Here is a 22136-nt window from a genome sequence, read left to right as displayed (position 1 = left end):
TTGGTGCTGACTAGTAATCTTGTTACATTTTTCCAATGCATTCATAGCCCCACTCCTCTGAGGAATGTTTTTTACAGATGCTTCAGATATCTACCAGTTCTTCTTCCCTCCTTGCTCTATGGCAATTTACAAGCTTCCTATTTCTCCTCCTCCTCCACTTCCTCCTCCTTCTTTTTTACTTGCTTCACATTTCACTGAAAAAAAAAAAAAGAAACATTCAGAAGAGTACTTGCACACTCTCCCACAAACCTGCATGTGGGTTCAGGGACTCTATTTTCACATTGTTAATATGAGTGACCTGTCTGTGCTTCTGTCTAAGGCCAGCATGTACACTTAAAAAAAAAATAAAGGTTTAATTTATTTATCTGAGAGAGAGAGAGAGAGAGATCATGAGCAGGGAGGAGGGGTAGAAGGAGAAACAGATTCGCCACTGAGCAGAGAGCCTGATCCGGGACTGTCCCAAAACTCTGGGATGATGACCTGAGTCGAAGGCAGATGCTTCACTGATTGAGCCACCCAGGCAACCATAAGGCCAGCCTTTTCACTTGTATGTTGGATACCATCCTCTTTTTTCAGCACACAGACATTATGCCACCTATTGAATATCTTCCTTCCTCCTATGTCAAAAATATATTTCTTTCTTCTACTGAATCATTTCCATCGGTAGAGAATTATGCTGCCATTAATATCTCCTGCCATTAGAAAAGATAGCCATTTGGAGTGCCAGGCTGGCTCAGTTGGGGGAACATATGAGTCTTGCTCATGGGATTCTAAGTTCAAACCCCACATTGTGTGTAGAGATTACTTAAAAATAAAATTTAAAAAAATACCCCCTTTGCCTCACATTTCCTCCACCTCACCTCTCCATATCCATTCCCCTTTATAGAAACTCTTTGCATACCACTCATCCAATTCTTTCTTGAAAGAGGATCAAGCTTTGATCCTCATCACTACACTGAAACAGTTTTTGTCATGGTCACCAGTAAATTCAGATTATCAAATCCATTGTTTAGTCTTTATATTTGTTTGATTGGCTTCTGTGTCATCACTTTCTGTTGGTTCTCTCTTAGTCTGCCTTGAATTTCCATGACCGCTCTTAATACCTTTGGTGATTCCTTTGCCTTGACCTCTAAACTTGAAATAATTCCAGGGCTCCGTCTTTGGGCTTTTCTTCCTTATCACCACTTACTCCTTAGGTAAACTCATTCAGCTTTATGGCTTTAAATATTATCTATAAGTTGTTGCTTCAACAAATTTATTATAATCTGGGCCTTTTTCCTGAATTCTAGATCTGCATATCCAGCTCCCTACTCAATACCTCCATATTGATGAATAGACAAACTAAATCTAGCATGTACCCCAAATTCCTTACATACTCTTCAATCTGCTACTTTGACTTCCTAGAACAACAAGTGACAACTCCATGTTTCCATTTATCCAAGGCAAAACCCTTGAGTCACGTCTTCTCATCTCCTTTTGCCTTTGTGGGAACTATGCAATCTAGCACCATATACCAAGGTACTTGGGAGGAGTCTCGCTCACCTATGAATGAAGTAATATTCATACAGACCTCAGTCCTGCCTGTATTCCCTGCAGTAGTCCATTAACCAGTTCCAGCCCCCTTCAGCCATGGTCTGGTAGCCCATGCAGAACAATGACTTAGACAATCATTCATGGAAAAGAGAGCCTTAGTGGAAGTCCAGGAGTCTATTGGAGAAGATGCAATGTACTATTGGAACAACAACAAAAAAATCCAAGAATGGATGCATTGGAGGGGGTAAAAGGAAAAGTTTGGCTTTACTTGTATCACTCCTCCCCCTAAGGCTGCATAGCTCCATGTCAAGAGAACCCTTGTTAGAATCATGATTTCTCCCACATGGAAAAGTGAGACCATGTGAGTGAGTACCCAGCTTCCCTAGCTATGCAGGACATTGCCAAAAAGTCACATTTCTCTCTCCTCAATCCATAGTACTGAGTTGTGAGCTACATTACTGAGGGCTAATGAGCAGCTGGAAGAACAGCCACCAGGTCTGGGGATTCTATTAAAAGTGTACAGGTCATAGTAATATCACTGAGCCCTTCACAAGCTTTGCCCATCAGCTGCTGAGGTCACTCTGCCCAGTGATCTCCCCAATTTCCCACAGCACTACCAGTGTCCTGTATGACACCCCCACATACATCCCAAAACTGTGGCTGGCTTCCAGTGCATACTGTGGATGGTGGCCAGGACATGCTTTTGTAGGAATCTAATGAGCATGCACAGAAGTTTGGCCTTAATCTTCAGGCCTTGGAGAGACCACAAACCTAAGCATTTAGCACCAGTCTTGGAAAGGAAAAGGGAGGCTGTCAATACCTCTTTAGTCTGTTTTTTTGCAGGATAAAGAGAAGCCATGCAAGCTTAAGAATTCTGCCACAAGAGGGAGCCAGAATTGTGGAACAGTCATATTCATAGAGGGTCTCAGATAGCCTCAGAATTCCTAGTGGTGTTGACAGAAGGTATTTCTCTTCTGATGGCATGTAGTAAAGACTAGAGGAGGTGATTTTTACAGTGAATGCAAAGACAGTGTTACCATACTTCAAGGAGCATGGAGAATCAAGAATCATGCTACTACCAAAGGGTCATAATAATTTTCCAGTAACCAACCTTAAGGACATGGAGATCTGCCACTCATCTGTTGAAAATAGTTGTTCTAAGAAAATTCAGTGAGCTGTAGGAAAACAAAGACTATTAAATTACATTAGGAAACCAATAAAGGAACACAATGAGAAGTGTAAAAAAATAAAAATCATGAAGAAAAAAACACAATGGATATCTGAGAGCTGAAGAATACAGTGGAAGAAATGGGAAACGTAATAAACAGCCTTAATAGAATGGATCAACTGGAAGAAAAAAATCTGTGAAGTAGAAGACAGGACTTACAAAGTTGTCTGGTCAGAGGAGAATGAAAAGAAGAAGTGGGGAAAAAAAAAAGTATGTGCCCTATGGAACACTATCAAGAGAAGTAATTTGTGAATTATTAGAGTCCCAGAAGGAGAAAAGAGGGGTAAAGGGGGCAGAAAGCTTATTTATGGAAATAATGGCTTCAGACTTCTCAAATCTGGAGAGAGATTTGACCGTCCATGAATTCATGAGGCTTTTAGGTCACCAAAAAAAAAAAAAAATCAATTCAGAAACATATTTCCCAAGAGACATCAAAAATGAAAAAGTCATTTATTTTATCAGCAAAATAAGCTCATTTGGGAAGAGTAGAGGAGACGCACCTTGGAACAATTAAGCTGTAGGAAAACATAGGCACATCTGAAAAGACCAAAGCAAGGTCAGCTTTTTTTAGGTTTCAGGGTAAAATTCAGGTAGATTGTTTGGAAAAGGAGGTAAGGGTGTGGTGGTTTCTCATTGGCTGCAGGCATTGTTTAGCAAATTGTTCAGGGGGTAGGGAGAGAGCTTCCTCTTCCTGCTGGTTATGAGGCCACAGGGAATAGTGCATGGGTGACAGCTCCTCCTTTAGGGCTTCATGACTGTTTTAATGAGGTTTCCCATACTCATTTTCATACTTTTTGCCTACAAGAGAACCTCATAAAGTCTTCACTGGATTTCTCAGTGGAAACTTTACATGCCAGGAGGGAGTGAGGATATATACTTAAAGTGCTGAAAAGAAAAAAAAATGCTAACCTATAAAATACTATCTGGCCAAGTAGACTTTCAAAAATGAAGGAGAGATAAAGTCTCTTATAGACACACAAATGCTAAAGAAGTTCATCATTACTATATCCACCTTAGAAGAAATGTTGAAAGAAGTTCAAGCTGAAATTAAAGGATATTAGTTAGTGGTATGAAGACATATGAAAATATACTGCACACTGTATACATTGCATTAATAGAATGAAATACTTTTTAAAAATATATTTCAGTAGATGCAGAAAAAGCATTTGACAAAACTGCCAGTTTGACACCCTTTCATGATAAAACTTAATGAATTCTGTATAAGAGGAATGCCCTTGACCATAGTAGAAACCATATATGTCAACTTTGCAGCCAGTATCACACTCAGTAGTGAAAAGCAGAAAACTTTTCCTCTAAGATTAGACAAGGGTGCCCACTCTCAGCACTGCTATTTAACATAGTCCTGGAAATTCTAATGAAAGCAATTAGGAAAGAAAAAGAAATAAAGACATCCAAATTAGAAAGGAAGAAATAAAATTGTTTACACATGATGTTTCCTCTACATAGAAAATCCTAAAGACCCCACCAAAAAAGTGTTGTAACAATAAACAAATTCAATAAAATTGCAGTATGGAAGTAGTCAAATTATGGAAAGAGCCCAGATGTCCATCGGTTGATGGATAGATAGAGAAGATGTGGTACATATATACAGTGAAATATTTTTCGGTTACCCAGAAGAATAAAGTCTTGGCATTTGTAATGACGTGGATGGAGTTGGAGTATATTATACTAAGTGAAACATGTCAGAAAAGTAAATACCACGTGAATTCATTTGTGTGGATTTTAAGAATCAAAACAAATGGGCCAACTGAGTAGCTCAGTCATTTAGCGTCCGACTCTTGATTTCAGCTCAGGTCATGATCTTAGGGTTGTGAGAGTGAGCCCCACATGGGACTCCAGGCCCAGCACAGAGCCTGCTTAAGATTCTGTCTATTACTCTCCGTCTTCCCTGCTGCACTCATGTGCATGAATGCTGTCTAAATACATACATACATACATATATACATACATACATACATACAGATCATCATAGGGGAAGGGGAAAAAAAAGAGAGGGTGCTAGAGGGGAGGTGGGCAGGGGATGGGCTACAATCCTGATGGATATTAAGGAGGGCACATGTGATGGAAACTGAATGTTCTGTGTAAATGATGAAACACTAAATTTGACTCCTGAAACAAATGTTAAATTATATGATAACTAACTAGAATTTAAATATAAACCTGGAAAAAATCGCAGTACACAAAATCAATGTATAGAACTATGCAGAAATGAGTTATATTTCTGTACAATAACAACAAAATATCTGAGAAAGAAATAAAACAACCCTTTTTATGATAGTATCAAAAAACAAAAGAGTTAAGGATTAAGTTTAGTTAAGGATTAAGGTGGTGAAAGATCTGTACTATGAAAACTATAGAACTTCAATGAAAGAAATTGAAGAAGGGGGTGCCTGGGTGGCTCAGTGGGTTAAGTCCACTTAGAGTGGTTCTACTCTAGGCTTTGCTGGTAGATATAAAATAAACACAGACAACTGTCACAAGTAGGGCAGTACACACAGAATCTCAGCTGTAGAAACCATTTCAAAATATAAATTTGCAGGTGCCTGGGTGGCTCAGTGGGTTAAGCCTCTGCCTTTGGCTCAGGTCATGATCTCAGGGTCCTGGGATCGAGCCCTGCATTGGGCTTTCTGCTTGGTGGGGAGCCTGCCCCCCCAACCCTGCCTGCCTCTGCCTGCTTGTGATCTCTCTCTCTGTCAAATGAATAAATAAAATCTTTAAAAAAAAGAAATTGAAGAAGACACAAGTAAATGAAAAGATATCCTGTTTTCATGGATCAAAAGAGTTCATATTCTTAAAATGTTCATACTACCCAAGCCATTGCAATCCCTATTTTCTCAGAAATGAAACAGGCATTCTTAAAATTTGTGCAGAACCTCAAAAGACCCCATGTGACCAAAACCATCTTGACAAAGAACAAAGTCAGAGGCATCACACTTTTGATTTCAAGCTATATTACGAACTGTAGTAATAAAAACAATATGGTACTGACATAAAACTAGACACACAGATGAATGAAGGAATTGAGAGTCCAGAAATAAACCCTCATGTGTCCAGTCAACTAACATTTGGCAAGAGAATCAAAGATAACCAATGGGAAAGGGATAAATCTCTTCAATAAATGGTATTGGGAAGACTGGACAATCATATGGAAGAATGCAATTAAATTCCTATCTTACACCACAAAAATTAATGCAAAATGTCAATTTCTTCCTGGTTCAATTTTGGGAGTTTATAGTTTTCCAGGAATGTATCCATTTCATCTAGGTTGCTTAGCTTATTGTCGTATAACTGTTGATAATAACTTCTGATGATTGTTTCTACTACCTTGGTGTTAGTTGTGATATCTCCCTTTTCATTCATAATTATATGAATTTGGGCTTTCTCTCTTCTCTTTTGGATTAGTGTGACCAATGGTTTATTGATCTTATTGATTCTTTCAAAAAACCAACTTCTAGTTTCACTGATACGTTCTAATGTATCTCTGGTTTCTACCTCATTGATCTCAGCTCTAATCTTGATGATTTCCCTTCTTATGTGTGGGAGTTGGTTTGATTTGTTGTTGATTCTCCAGTTCTTTAAGGTGTAAAGACAGCTGCTGTGTTCTGGATTTTTCAATTTTTTTGAGGGAGGCTTGGATGGCTATGTATTTCCCCCTTAGGACCGCCTTGCTGTATCCCATAGGTTTTGGACTGAAGTGTCTTCATTCTCATTGGTTTCCATGGATTGTTTCAGTTCTTCTTTGATCTCCTGGTTGATCCAAGCATTCTTAGCAAGGTGGTATTTAGCTTCCAAGTCTTTGAGTTCCTTCTGAACTTTTCCTTGTGATTGAGCTCCAGTTTCAAATCATTGTGATCTGAGAATATGCTGCCTAGAGAAATCTGTACTTTTAATGCTATTCCGATCAAAATTCCACCAATATTTTTCAAAGAGCTAGAGCAAATAATCCAAAAATTTGTATGGAATCAGAAAAGACCTTGAATCACTAAGGAAATGTTGAAAAACAAAAATAAAACTGGGGCATCACGTTACCTGATTTCAAGCTCTACTACAAAGCTGTGATCACCAAGACAGCATGGTACTGGCATAAAAACAGACACATAGACCAGTGGAGCAGAGTAGAGAGCCCAGATATGGACCCTCAACTCTATGGTCAAATAATCTTCGAAAAAACAGGGAAAAATATACAGTGAAAAAAAGACAGTCTCTTCAATAAATGGTGCTAGGAAAACTGGACAGCTATATGTAGAAGAATGAAACTCGACCATTCTCTTACACCGTACACAAAGATAAACTCAAAATGGATAAAAGACCTCAATGTGAGACAGGAATCCATCAGAATCCTAGAGAAGAACACAGGCAGTAACCTCTTCGATATCAGCCACAGCAACTTCTTTCAAGATATGTCTCCAAAGGCAAAGGAAACAAAAGCAAAAATGAACTTTTGGGGCTTCCTCAAAATCAAAAGCTTCTGCACAGCAAAGGAAACAGTCAAGAAAACAAAGAGGCAACCCACGGAATGGGAGAAGATATTTGCAAATGACAGTACAGACAAAAAGGTTGATATCCAGGATCTATAAAGAACTCCTCAAACTCAACACACACAAAACAGGCAATCATATCAAAAAACGGGCAGAAGATATGAACAGACACTTCTCCAATGAAGACATACAAATGGTTATCAGACACATGAAAAAATGTTCATCATCACTAGCCATCAGGGAGATTCAAATTAAAACCACATTGAGATGCCACCTTACACCAGTTAGAATGGCCAAAATTAGCAAGACAGGAAACAACATGTGTTGGAGGGGATGTGGAGAAAGGGGAACCCTCTTACACTGTTGGTGGGAATGCAAGTTGGTGCAGCCTCTTTGGAGAACAGTGTGGAGTTTCCTCAAGAAATTAAAAATAGAGCTTCCCTATGACCCTGCAATTGCACTACTGGGTATTTACCCCAAAGATACAGATGTAGTGAAAAGAAGGGCCATCTGTACCTCAATGTTTGTAGCAGCAATGACCACGGTCGCCAAACTGTGGAAAGAACCAAGATGCCCTTCAACAGACAAATGGATAAGGAAATGTGGTCCATATACACTAGGGAGTATTATGCCTCCATCAGAAAGGATGAATACCAAATTTTTTTAGCAACATGGACGGGACTGGAAGAGATTATGCTGAGTGAAATAAGTCAAGCAGAGAGTCAATTATCACATGGTTTCACTTATTTGTGGAGCATAACAAATCGCATAGAGGACAAGGGGAGTTAGAGAGGAGAAGGGATTTGAGGGAAATTGGAAGGGGAGGTGAACCATGAGAGACTATGGACTCTGAAAAACAAAAGGGTGGGGGGTGGGAGGTTGGGGGAACCAGGTGGTGTGTATTAGAGAGGGCACGGATTGCTTGCAGCACTGGGTGTGGTGCAAAAACAATGGATAGTGTTACACTGAAAATAAATTTAAAAATTTAAAAAAAAATTAATGCAAAATGTGTGAAAGACTTAAAAGACCTGAAACCATAAAACTTGGAAGAAAACAGGGAGGATATTCTTTGACATTGGTCTTGGCAGTGATATTTTCAATACGACACCAATGTAGAAACAACAAAAGAAAAATAAGTGGAACTACTTCAAACCAAAGAGTATAGATGTACATCAAAAGAGACAACAAAATTAAAGACAACCTACAGAATGGGAAAAAATACTTTCAAACCATGTATCTTTTGGGGGTTATCAGCTAAAATACATAAGGAACTTATACAGCTCAGTAGCAAAACACAATATGGTTTTAAAATAGAGAAACTGAATAGATACTCTTTCTAAAGATGACATGAAAATGTCCAAAAGTTACATGAAGAGATGCTCAGCATCACTAATAAACAGAGAAATGCAAATCAAAACCACACTGAGGAATGACCTCACATTGATAGAATGGCTATCATCAAAAAGGGCAAGAGGAGTGCCTGGGTGGCTCAGTGGGTTAAAGCCTCTGCCTTTGGCTCAGGTCATGATCCCAGGGTGCTGGGACAGAGCCCCAGCTCTCTGCTGGGCAGGGAGCCTGCTTCCCCCTCTCTCTCTGCCTGCCTCTCTTCCTACTTGTGATCTCTGTCAAATAAATAAATAAAATCTTAAAATAAAAAAGGCAAGAAATAACAAATGTTGGTGAGGATGTGGAGAAAAGGGAACCCTTGTGCACTCTTGGTGGGGGTGTAAATTGTTGCAGTCACTATGGAAAACAGTATGAGGGTTCCTCAGAAGAATTAAAAATAGAGCTATCTTATGATCCAGCAATCCCATTTATGAGTGTATTTCCGAGGGAAATGAAATAGGAATCTTGAAGAGATACTTGGACCCCCATGTTCATTACAGCATTATTCACAATAGTTACGATATGGAAACATCCTAAGTATACAGCTGTGGATGACCAAATAAAGAAGATGAGGGGTACCTATACATATATGTGTGTGTATATACTTATATACATATGTACATACAATGGAGCATTATTCAGACATGAGAAACAAGAAAATCATGCAGTTTGCTTAAATTTGGGTGGACTTTGAGGGCATGGTGTTAAGTGATATAAATCAGAGGAAAAAAAATTTTGTGCAATCCTGCTTATATGTGGAATCTAAGAAAGCTGAACTCTAGAACAGAGTAGTGGTGGTGATTGACAGGGCGAGGGTGTGGGCAAATGTAAATATTTCAGTCAAATGTTACATACAAACTTCCAGTTATACACAGAGTAAGTTCATGGGATTTAATATACAACATGGTGACTATAGTTTGCAATGCTGTATTGTATACTTGAACATTACCAAGAGAGTAGATCTTAAGTGTTCTCATCATGAAAAGAAAAAAAATGGTAATCATGTGAGGTAATAGAGGTATTAAGCACTCCTATTGTGGTAATCGTCTCACAATATATATGTGTATCAAATACTCACACTGAACACCTTAAACTTATACCATGTTATATGTCAATTATACCTAAATAAAGCTGGGGTAGAGGGGGAAGTGAAATGAGGAAGGACAGTGCTGAATATTCGACTTAAAAATTCTGGAATGGGGAACATGAAGAACTTTTTGTTTTATATCTGAGGTGTGGCTCTGTAATCTGAAATTGCAGGGCATAGATTGGGCAATTTAATGCTAGAATGCCAACATCGGTAATATGATACAGGTAAGGGGAAAATTGTCCAAACCTTTTCATAGAAATCCTTCTAAAATATGAAACACCAAAAATTCATATCTCTGGCTCATCAGGCATAGAGCTGTGGAATGTTAAGTTCGGAAAAGACCTTGGAAATCACCTTGTCCAACTGTTAGATAAGTTATAGAGCAGAGATAAAGAAAAATGAGGTGATATCACCAGGTTCACTTAACTTGCTAATGACTGAGTCTGGGTATCCTGAATGCAAAGCTGATGTTTTTGCCAATACATTTGTGCTGTCACCTCAGAATGACTTCCCACCTGCTTTTCCTTTAAAAACAAAAACAAAAACAAAAAACAAAAACATTCCTGATCCCTTCCTTCCAGTGTAGTTTAATAGCATGCAGTGTGTGTGTGTGTGTGTGTGTGTGTGTGTGTTTTAACTACAAGACTTTGGCTAAGTTCCGTTAGTCATTCTAATATTATTGTCACTTTGCCAACTGTCTGAAAAGATTATAGGAGCACAGCCAAGTAGAAATTGAGCAACCTGTTTTCTTACACTACTTATAGGCTCATTGGTTATGCAAATAGCCTTTATACTTTAATTAGTTTAACTGTTAGACATATTGTTCTAGCTATGCCACAGTGAAGCATTTATTTACATTTCAGTAGATCAGGCACTACATTCACTAAGGAAAGTAAAGAACTTAAAAGTTTTTTTAATTTAATTGTATGAAGCTTAAGATGCTTGGAAAAAATAAGGAAAATTAATATGGTTCTGCACATATTTAGTATTTGGTAAAGTACATACAAATTTCATTACAATAAACTATGTGTTATATATTAAGACTGTACAATTAAAACTCTGTTACTTTAAAGATAGAACTCTACTTGGGATGCCTGGGTGGCTCAGTGGGTTAAAGCCTCTGCCTTCGGCTCAGGTCATGATCCCAGGGTCCTGGCATCAAGCCCCGCATCGGGCTCTTTGCTCAGCAGAGAGCCTGCTTCCTCCTCTCTCTCTGCCTGCCTCTCTGCCTCCTTGTGATTTCTGTCTGTCAAATAAATAAATAAATCTTAAAAAAAAAAGATAGAACTCTACTTAATTTCAGAGAAAAAAATTAATGTCATTGGATTATATTTCCTTTTTAAGGTGAAAGAGAAACAATATATAATCATTCTAGTACCAAACTGAGATTTTTTTGCTCAGTGTGGTACAACAGAGTGCTTTGTTAGAAGAGATTAACATGCATAATTTTCTTGTAGATATTTAAAGTTTTGCTATTTTTCTGGTTAATTAGTAATACATTCTTTCATAAAAAGTAGTTCAGAAATATATGAGAATTTAAAAGTGCACATCTCCTATTACTGCACTTACTGTTTTGCAACCTGCTTTTTAAGCTTAAAATTATACACAGAACGACTTCCACTTCAGTACAGATGTATTAGTGCTACATAGTATCCCATTGAGTGCATATGTGTGTCTCACAGTTAGTTTAACTTATCCACAGAGGACATTTGGATCTGCTTCTGATATGTGGCTGTCTTTAAAGCTGAACTGAGTAGTTTTCATGCCACTTTGTATTTCTGTGGTATTTGTTGTGATCTTTCCTCTCTCATTCCTAATTTTATTTATTTGGGTTCTTTCTCCTTCTCTTAAGTCTGGCTGGAGGTTTATCAGTTTTATTTTCTCTCAAAGAACCAGCTCCTAGTTACATTGATCTGTTCTAGTATTTTTTCCCTATATCATTGATTTCTGCTCTAATCATTATTTCCCTTTTCTGCTGGCTTTAGGCTTCATTTGTTGTTCTTTTTCTAGCTCCTTTAGGTGAAAAGTTAGTTTGTATATTTGAGATTTTTTCTTGCTTCTTGAGGTACACCTGTATTGCTATATACTCCCCTTTTAGGACTGCTTTTGCTGTATCCCAGAAGTTTTGGACAACTGTGTTTTGATTTTCACTTGTTTCCATATATTTCTTTATTTCTTCTTTAATTTCCTGGTTATCCCATTTATTCTTTAGTAGGATGTTCTTTAACCTCCATGCATTTGTGGTCTTTCCAAACTTTTTCTTGTGGTTGACTTCCAGTTTCATAGCACTGTGGTCTGAAAAGATACATGGTATGAACTCAATGTTATGTACTGGATGAGGCCTGATTTATGACCCAGGATGTGATCTGTTGTGGAGAATGTCCCATGTGCACTTGAAAAGAATATGTATTCTGCTGCTTTAGGGTGAAATATCCTGAATATATTTGTAGTCTATCTGGTCCAGAATGACATTCAAAGCCATTGTTTCATTATTGATTTTCTGTTTAGATGATTTGTCCATTGCTATAAGTGGGGTATTAAAGTCCCCTACTATTAATATATTATTTTCAGTAAATTTATTTATGTTTGTTATTAATTATTTTATATATTTGCGTGCTCCCATGTTGGGGACATAAATATTTACATTATTCCTGCCACTTTTTACACTGAATTTTGTATGATACATTCTTTAAAGTGAAATAGTAAAAAAAATAATAATAATTAAATGGAATAGACTCAGATTTATGAACATTAGAAATTGTGCCAATAAACTAACATCTCCAACTGAAATATATTATGAAAAAAATTATTTTGTCTCTTCTTTATTCACAGAAAAACATAGCCATACATAATAGCTAAATTATAGTCATGGGGGAATATATTCATTTTATTATATATGTCAAGTAAATGGCTATATCTTATTTTAACACTTAAGTGAAATTAAGTGTAACCAATAGCCATGAGTTATTTCCTCATTCATATAAGCTTTTTTACTTCTTGCTTCTTTTCTATCTAAGCTTTCTGTTATTTGCAGACTGTTCAGTAATAATATAATGACAATGTTTTGTGACTTTCAATATTCATGCTTTGCTTGTTGGTTTGTTTTATGGAAGGTCTATGCCAGGAAGGAAGCCTTAAAGGGAGGTTTGGATAAAACCGTAAGTCTTCAGAAAGATCTGTCAGAGATGCATGAATGGATGACGCAAGCTGAGGAAGAATACCTGGAGAGAGATTTCGAATATAAGACCCCTGATGAATTACAGACAGCAGTTGAAGAGATGAAGGTAAAATTAACCAAATAAAATGAAGCAAAGAAATTAAAAAAAAAAAAGAAAGAGGCAGCGTTGCTTGACATTGTGATTCTATACTATCTGTTCTTTCCTTGGTTTAATGGTGGAAGTTGATTTTTAATGAATTCAGCTTCAAGTTTGGCATATATTATGGATTCTGAAATTTTTTATTTATAATTTTAATGCATTGTGGTCAAAATATAAATATTGACAATCATTAGCGACATTTTCCCCATGACATCTTATAGTATTAAGCGATTGGAATCAGCTACTCACATTGGCTGTTTCTAGTGATGAAAATTCAAATGGAAAATATGCCAAGGGTTATTGCAGTGACAGTTGAAAATGTAGCTAACAGACTATGATCGTTTGGTTTCTGAAAGGGGTTTCTGAGAATTTAGATACTAAATACTTTAGCTTATGGCCTTTAATGTGAATGAAGAGGACTGAGTTTACATGGACTTCTCAAACAGTAGGATAAGAAATAATGATTTAGGACCAAGGAAACTAGTGCATAGCAGGGATTGGGAGGTGCGGCCTGAAATAGAGTCTCTGCAGTGGCATTTCACTATGGCCTTGGACACAGGATAGTCAATGTAATCTCTAATTTGTCATGTCTACACTGTGTCAGTTTCTAACTTGAATATATGAACTGAGAATTGAAACTTACTTGTAAGTAAATTGCCTGGCTCAGAGTTGGTATTCAAAGATCCTATGGTAGAATGAAGGGTACTGAATGTATTTCATTCCATTCCCTCCCAAGCTATTCCTAGTGGATCACATGGCGTTAGTCACATATAAAATGTAAAATTAAAACATATAGGGAAGATTGTATTTAAACAGTAATAGTTTTCAGGGTATTAAAAGCTTAATAACTGGAGTGCCTGGGTGGCTCAGTGGGTTAAAGCCTCTGCCTTCAGCTCGAGTCATGATCCCAGGACCCTGGGATCAAGCCCTGAGTTAGGCTCTCTGCTCGGCAGGGAGTCTGCTTCCTCTTCTCTCTCTGCCTGCCTCTCTGCCTGCTTGTGATCTTTGTCTGTCAAATAAATAAATAAAATCTTTTTTAAAAAGCTTAATAATTATTCTAATCTAATAATACCACATATCATTCATTCATTTAAGCCACTAACATTAATTGTATAGTAACTATATGCTAAGTACCCTTTTAGACACCAACTATAGTGGTGAGCAAGACATATAAAGGACCTGACTTCTTGGAACTTACAATCTAGTGTGGGGAGAGCAGGCAGTGAATGGAGAAATAAACTCATATGAGGTCACGGTAGTTTGCCTAACAAGTAAACCAAGAATATAAAATAAAAAAATAATTAGGATTTAAGTGAAAGTTGGAGGTGGTAATATGCTATTTTAGGAAGGATTGAGGTATAGGAAATTTGTGAGGCATTAAAACCTGAGATTTGAATCCTAAGAAAAAATCAGCCTTCAAAAACAAACAAACAAAAACACACAAACAAAACCTATGGAAGAACATTTCAGTCAGAGGTAAGAGCTGCTACAAAGACCTTAAGGCTACTGGGAAGAGAAAGAGGCCTGCCAGTCTGCACAGAGTAAAGCAGGATAAATCCCCAGAGATGATTTTGAGGGAGGGAGGGAGGCACATGCTAACAGGAATTTTGTAGGATTGGGGAAGTTCATGAGAAGTGAAATGGGAAAGCCATGGGACAGGTTCAAACAAGAGACTCTAATGATTTTAAATTTGAATGTGGGGAGATCACTCATAGGAAAATTATATCACCATAGGTAGTGAGAGCTACTAGATACTGTGGAAGCAAAATAGACCCCAGTGCTTTTTGCTGATCTGAAAACTAAAGTCCCCAGCTAGATGAAGAATTTACTTATAGTCACAGGCTTTATCTGTGGTAGAACCAAGAATACTGAATATATGTCATGCCACCCCATCCCACACCATTCCATCCCACGATGTTCCAAACTGTTCTATTTTTTCTTTTGTTTCCTTTTAGAGTCATGTGCCATCCATGTTGCTTTCCATCTTACATCCTATTCTCCAAGTGGCTGTTTTTCTCACCTCCTCTAATACTTTGTAGCCACTGCCTGGGATCCCTAAGTAGATAACCAGCAGTGAGCTTGTGTTCAGCTGCTGTACTTCTCCCAATTCCTCTGTTTGGCTCTGGCCCTCTTCTGGCCCTCTTTGCTCTCTGCCTAACAGTTTGCCTATCTCGCTAACCACCCAGGCAGATCCTTTTCTCTTTTCCAGTGCTAGAGAGCAAACTGTCTCAAATTTTGAAATTTTGCACACAGTTCTTGAAATGAATAACCCAACCAATTAGTCCACGTGGACTTGATTAAATAATTGATCGAGCTACAAAATTGCTCAAGGATGGGGTAATTCTGAAAAGAGGGAAAGCTCAGGCAGCTTCTGACAACAACAGCCAGGGAAGTTGGCAAGAAGATCCAATTTCTTGTACTTTTTTGCCTTCCAGTCAAGATAATCTCTTTAGGTTTGTTTAACTACCTAGAAGGCAGTGATGGTAACTTGTCCAGGCTTCCACCTGTGCTCATGTTGAGAGTAAATTTATCTTTATTATCAAATGAAACTGGCAGACCTACTCAGACACTTTTTCCTAATTTACTCAGAGAAAAAGTAGTTTATTTACTTTTATCTCCTGTGTTTTACTTGAAAATGATTATGCTATTTTCCTGACTTCTTTCCCCCAGTAAGTAAGACTTTTCAATGAACATGAAAAAGTTTCTAAGAGTGTTTGATAAACATTATCTGATTTGAAAATTCTGTTGGAGTTCTATAATGAATAAATGGTGAAGCTTTATATTAACCTTATTACAAATTTCTGAAATTTCAGTGTTAATTATTTTCTTCTTTATTTTGTTTTAAATTTACACTATTATAACTCTAGTCCTCATGCTTACCAGAATTGCATAAATGTATTTACTGTTCTCATTGTATGACAGACTAGAATGTGACTGTTACAACTGAGTGAGCATCTCAGTCACCTTAAAGGACTAGTTAAAACAGAGATTTCTAGGCCTCACCCCAGAATCTCTAATTTACGGAGTCTGGGGTAGGACCTTAGAATTTTAACCTCTAACAAACTTCCAGATGATGCCAGGAAACAAGTTCCAAAGTGGTTCCAAGAAACTGTACTTTGAGAACCACTGGTTTGGGATATTGGCAATGAAAGGTGTCTCAGCATATAATGGATAGATTCATAGAAATAAAGGGAAGAAAAAAATACATCATTTCTGATGAGGATTACATCTAAATTATACCACTCATTTAGTTTTCTGCCTTTTATTTCAGTGGAGAAATTTTATCTCCATTTCTCCTCTAAATGTTTCCCAGATTCTAAGCTTTTTTTTTTTTTTTTTTAAGAATTTATGAAAGCCAAAAAAAAAAAAAAAACCAAAAGGAAGAATGAAGTGTTTTTCCATTCTGCATTTTTGGTAGTTGTGTAGGTTATTTGTAACTTGTATAAAATGTAATTTCATTCATTGGATCCAGCACAGAATGCTTCTTCATTTCACAGAGGATTTGAGATGGAGTTAACCGAAACTATGGGAAAGAAAGGATGTAGTTTCCAGGATGGCTTTCTTAAACACTTTGAAACTCAGTTTTCTGATGTCAAATATAGAGATGACAAAATTCATCTCACAAGGTTTTGTTAAAGATGCAACGAAGTCACACATATAGCATGTCTGACACGGCACACAGTGGCACATAGTTAGTGATTAATGGTTGTCAGAATTGTTTGTAAGCTAAAATTACTATAGTCAAAATATGGTTTGTGTAGAAATAAACCTTATGTTCAGTAATGCCAAAAAGAGACTTAAGAATTTTGAGCTAAAAATTTTAATCAATTACATCAAAATCCATGAAGGTAATCACTTAATATTCAAAATATCTTGGCATTTGCCATCATATTATATACTTTTGAGGCACCGTGAGAATAAATCCAAAGGCATAGATTACTTTTGTTGAAAAATACAAAGGCATTTTATAGCTGACCTTGTCTATTTCTTGCCCATCTCACCTTACTTTACTACACTGCATGTAGGCCCAGCTTCCCCCTGCCAGCACCTACATTTATTGACGTAAGGACTTTCTGTGGTTCCTGTGTCCCACTTTTCCCACCTAAGTGTCAGGCTTCACTACTATGAAATTCACATCCCTCTACCAGGCTTCAACCAGTGGTGGGAGATGATGTATAAATACCCCATTTCTTCACCATTGAGTGGGATAACCCTGAGATGTATTTCCCAGAGCTTCCCAGCAAGATTCATCTCTAGTCACCAACACTGGTTGCTGAGCTGAATAAGTATACCTTTATAATATCAATTTCTACACCAGTATTTGCTTTACATGGCACATAAACTACTTATGCTTGAAAGCCCATCTCAAGGTTGGCCTTTGGAGTAACTCAAATGAAAGACATATTGTGAGTGAGTGTGTGTGTGTGTGTGTGTGTGTGTGTGAGAGAGAGAGAGAGAGAGAGGGAGAGAGAGAGAAAGAGAGAGAGAGAGAGAGAGAGATACATGTGCACATCAAAAGTTGAGGAGTATAAATACCCTGCAGCTAAAGACCTCCAGCAAGATTCATGTAGTTGAACAAATTGGGTTTAGTACTCCTGGCAGTGAGGGAGAATACACACTTTGGGGAACTGTGGGTTGTAGGAGTTAGAGCATATTAGAAAGACCCTGTTGTAGGATCTGAGTTTTTGTTAGATGATTTAGGGAGAGTTGAAGAGCTTTGCTTTGGATATTATGTTGTCTGTAACTGGGAATAACTCTGTGATTGGGTGTCTTAATAAATCTGTCATAGAACGAAGGAAGACTAGAGTGAAGTTAAAGGTATAATTGATAAAGAAACAACACAGGCTCATGAAATACAGAGGTATTGTTGTCATGATCCACAGTGGTAGTAACAAAGTGGCTTTCTCGGATGCTGATACTCTGTGAAACACTTTATGTTTTATGGGAGAAGACCAAAGGCATAGCTGAGGACCAGGTGAGCCCCCTTCCTTTCAGTGGCTGCTCTTCTCATCTTCCTCTTATTTGGTTACTGGATGGAAGTTTCTTTTCTCAAAATACGGTCCTGGATGTAGCATTATGAAGACTTTTCTATATTAATTATCTTTTGATTTAAATAATTATATTTGTACTGATTTCAATATTACTCATTCATTTGAGTAATTTAGAAATGATTTCAATTTTAGAATATGGGATATTTTTGTTAGTATTGAAATACATGTTTCGGGACACCTGGGTGGCTCAGTGGGTTAAAGCCTCTGCCTTCAGCTCAGGTCATGATCTCAGGGTTCTCAGATAGAGCCCCACATCAGGCTCTCTGCCCATCAGAGAGCCTGCTTCCTCCTCTCTCTCTCTCTCTGCCTGCCTCTCTGTCTACTTGTGATCTCACTCTGTCAAATAAATAAAATCCTTAACAAAAAAAAAAAAAAAAAAAGAAAAGAAATCCATGTTTCTTGCTTGTCTAATATACATGTCTCCATGGGCATGTATGTGTGTACATATGCACACATACACATATATGAAAGAGGGTGAGAGAGGACACCACAAACCCATACCCACATGTTGACTATTTTGCACTGGATTCTGATGAAAGAGCTCTTACATTCTGATAATAATTTTTCCTTCCAAATTCAAGTTTTAACTAAATCTGAATTTATGGAAGTGATTGTAGTGACTACTGGATTTATTTTTATTAATCTCACAGGGATCAGGAAGAAAGTATATGATATACAGGAATGCATTTTCTAAGTAAATCCATTGCCTTGCTGTCAAGTGAGAGAGCACTCTTTGTTTTTCAGAGAGCTAAAGAAGAGGCCCAGCAGAAAGAAGCCAAAGTGAAACTCCTGACTGAGTCCGTCAACAGTGTCATAGCTCAAGCTCCACCTGTAGCACAAGAGGCCTTAAAAAAGGAACTTGACACTCTCACCACCAACTATCAATGGCTGTGCACCAGGCTCAATGGCAAATGCAAGACCTTGGAAGTCAGTTGCTTTTCTTGATCTTAATTAATTATGTGTCAGTTTGCGAACCTATGTGGCTCACAGTGATTAAGAATAGGAACACTGATCTCCCTGATATGAGGAAGTGGTGATGCAACATGGGGGCTTAAGTGGGTAGGAGAAGAATAAATGAAACAAGATGGGATTGGGAGGGAGACAAACCATAAGTGACTCTTAATCTCACAAAACAAACTGAGGGTTGCTGGGGGGAGGGGGTTTGGGAGAAGGGGATGGGATTATGGACATTGGGGAGGGTATGTGCTTTGGTGAGTGCTGTGAAGTGTGTAAATCTGGTGATTCACAGACCTGTACCCCTGGGGATAAAAATATATGTTTATAAAAAATAAAAAATTAAAAAAAAAAAAAGAATAGGAACACTGGGGCGCCTGGGTGGCTCAGTAGGTTAAGCCGCTGCCTTCGGCTCAGGTCATGATCTCAGGGTCCTGGGATCGAGTCCCGCATCGGGCTCTCTGCTCAGCAGGGAGCCTGCTTCCTCCTCTCTCTCTCTCTGCCTCTCTGCCTACTTGTGATCTCTCTCTGTCAAATAAATAAATAAAATCTTTAAAAAAAAAAAAAAGAATAGGAACACTGGTGTTAAGACAGCTTAGGCTGAGTGTCCTCACAAAGTCACTTAGAAGTTTATGACTTTGGGCCTGTTGCTTACATTGTATGAACGTGTTTCCTATCTGTGAAATGGACAAAAAAAAATGCATATTCCATAGGGTGCTGAGAAAATTAAATAAGTTATTCTATTTAATACTTTGCCTAGTGAGCAGTTCTAGTTCTAATTCTTATTATTACCTTATTACTATTATTATTAGGTCACAAAAATCTTATAAATAAGTTTTCCCAATATTTATATAAAATGGTCTTAATTCTTTCATACATTTTAATGTGCATAAAATCATAAGTATCAGAGTCCACATTTACTTTGTGGAGAAGTATGTTCTGTGATAATGTTAAGAATCAATCTGCCCTGTAGGATGCTTCACAAGACATGTTGTCTAGCTTTTTGGGGGGGGGCATTTTACATTATATTTAAGTATCCATTTAGGTTTTGCTTTATCTTTTCCAGATGCTTTACTCCTTAGTTTATCTGAAAATAGCTGACAAAGAATTCATGTAAAAATACTATTTACTAACAGTAAGGATTGTGTCGAGGAGCACAAAACTTTGCCTAGCACCAAAAGCTGAAGCCATCAGAGACTGCCCACTAGCTGGGCAGTAAATTAAGCCCCCTTTGCTGACATGAATTGAGTCATCTTAGTGAATATATTGATAAAAAATTCATAAATATTCCAAACCAATGGAGAGGGACTAAAAAGGGACTGTATGACCTTATAATTTCAATACAAATGGAAGAGATTTTAAGTGTGATTGCAGATGAAAAATAGAGGGATAGCTCAATAGTCTTGAAAACTGTATTAATATGAAAATAAAAGGTCTCTTTAGAAAACATATCCTGAAATAGATAAAAAAAAGTTCCTCCCTCATGTAACATGATAGTATGAATTAGTTTGGACTTCCCTGGGACCCATAGCATCATCTCTTCCCTTCCTTTCCTTTTTTTTTTTTTTTTTTCTGTAGCTCTTAGCACTAACACAATGTATTTTGTTTTCTCTCTCTCTCTCTCTCTCTGAATATGGCTGACACACAGTGTTATATTGTTTTCAAGTGTACAGTGTAGTGATTAAAGAACTCTGTACATTATGCTAAGCTCACCACAAGTGTAGCTCCCATCTGTCATCATTTGTTATTATATAAAGGTTTCCCTTTTATCTATCTCTGCGTATTGGATTCTTTGTATTTTTGTGAAATTTGTCTTCTAGTTCTCAAATTATCTCCTCAACTGACCGTTTCTGTTTAAATATACTCATTTCTATATACGCATCTGCCTATGTACACATTTGGATAGGATTTTATATTTTTCCGAAGACCTTGTTTTCCATTTCTTAAGATTTTACTTGGTTATTTAGAAAATTTTTTTCTTCTTTTATGTAATGTTTTGCTTTTGCATAACTGATTCTATTTCTTCTTTTTGTTAAACAAATTAAACCTATGCAGTCTGTTTGGTTGAGAAGTCTCCATGAGTAATGAGCACGAAAGAGTTTTGATTTTCCAATAACTGTAACCACCAATGTCAACCCTCATTTTCTGCCTAGTAATTGGCTTCCTAATCACTATTGCTGTCTGATCCCATGATTTTTCATTAACTTTTAGTTATTAAAGTTTAGTGTTATTTAAATTTTGATATCATAGTTTGTTAACATCTTCCATTAGTCTAGATTAATATGTGGCTGAAGCAATTTATACAAAGGTGGGAGTGAGAAAAAAAATGATTTAAGCGTCCACTTCTCCCATTCAGTTTCTGGATAGTGATTGTGTAGTATTGGTTTAAGGGATGATAATCAGGGTAAAATACTTTCTTCACATAACTCCCTTTTCTTTGCTGGTCACAGTTGCTATACCCTATTATTAACACTCATAGACATCTATAATGATGAATATGTCATCACCAGATTCTATAGGTTATCACCACTGATCTGGCTTGTTAACTGTAGACTTGATGTGATCTTTGGGGATCTGTATTCATATAGATTGTGAGCCCCCCAAAAAAGATCTTATATTCATTCATGGTGCCTTGGAGTATTCAACAAAATTTCAGGCTGACTCCTGCCAGTAAGCTTAAACCACATTCTCCTGAAAGTTACATCTTTTAAACCCATGCTTCCATGATGCCCTGAAGTCTTATTTCTCCACCATATTTCAGCTTAGCCAGCAAGCTCTGGCATATCCCATCTCCCATAACTCCTTGATTCTTCCTTGGCCATACCAGCAGCTCAGTAGGTAATGCATGCCAACCATCTCTTTCAGAATGTACCCACCCATTTGATGAGCAGTATTATTTTAGATCCTTTAAAGAAAAGGGACTAGATGGGTTTCCTCTAAACACACAGTAAAAAGTTAAGAAAAAGATTTGCTCCAAGGGCACCTGACTGATTCAGTTAACAGAGCACATGACTCTTGATCTCGGAATTGTAAATTCAAGTCCCACGTTGGGTGTAGAGTTTACTTTAAAAGGTAAAT

The 22136-nt window shown here is 37.4% G+C and overlaps 1 protein-coding gene across 3 annotated transcripts in view; it reads left to right on the top strand.

The window, feature by feature from the left end:
• Window positions 1-22136, top strand: part of DMD (dystrophin) — a 2119021-nt gene that overhangs the window by 732941 nt on the left and 1363944 nt on the right. For all 3 annotated transcript variants that reach the window (XM_045089435.1, XM_045089434.1, XM_045089436.1), the window contains exons 26-27: window positions 12850-13020; window positions 18849-19031. In XM_045089435.1, coding sequence (XP_044945370.1) covers window positions 12850-13020; window positions 18849-19031 — 354 coding nt within the window. The remainder of the gene's footprint in view (window positions 1-12849; window positions 13021-18848; window positions 19032-22136) is intronic.

This window comes from Mustela putorius, unplaced genomic scaffold (assembly GCF_011764305.1).
Source record: "Mustela putorius furo isolate JIRA1106 unplaced genomic scaffold, ASM1176430v1.1 tig00003836_pilon_pilon_pilon, whole genome shotgun sequence".
NCBI classification, from domain to species: domain Eukaryota; kingdom Metazoa; phylum Chordata; class Mammalia; order Carnivora; family Mustelidae; genus Mustela; species Mustela putorius.
The sequence above is the reverse complement of the archived record's forward strand: the minus strand, read 5'-3'. Positions and strand labels throughout refer to the sequence as shown.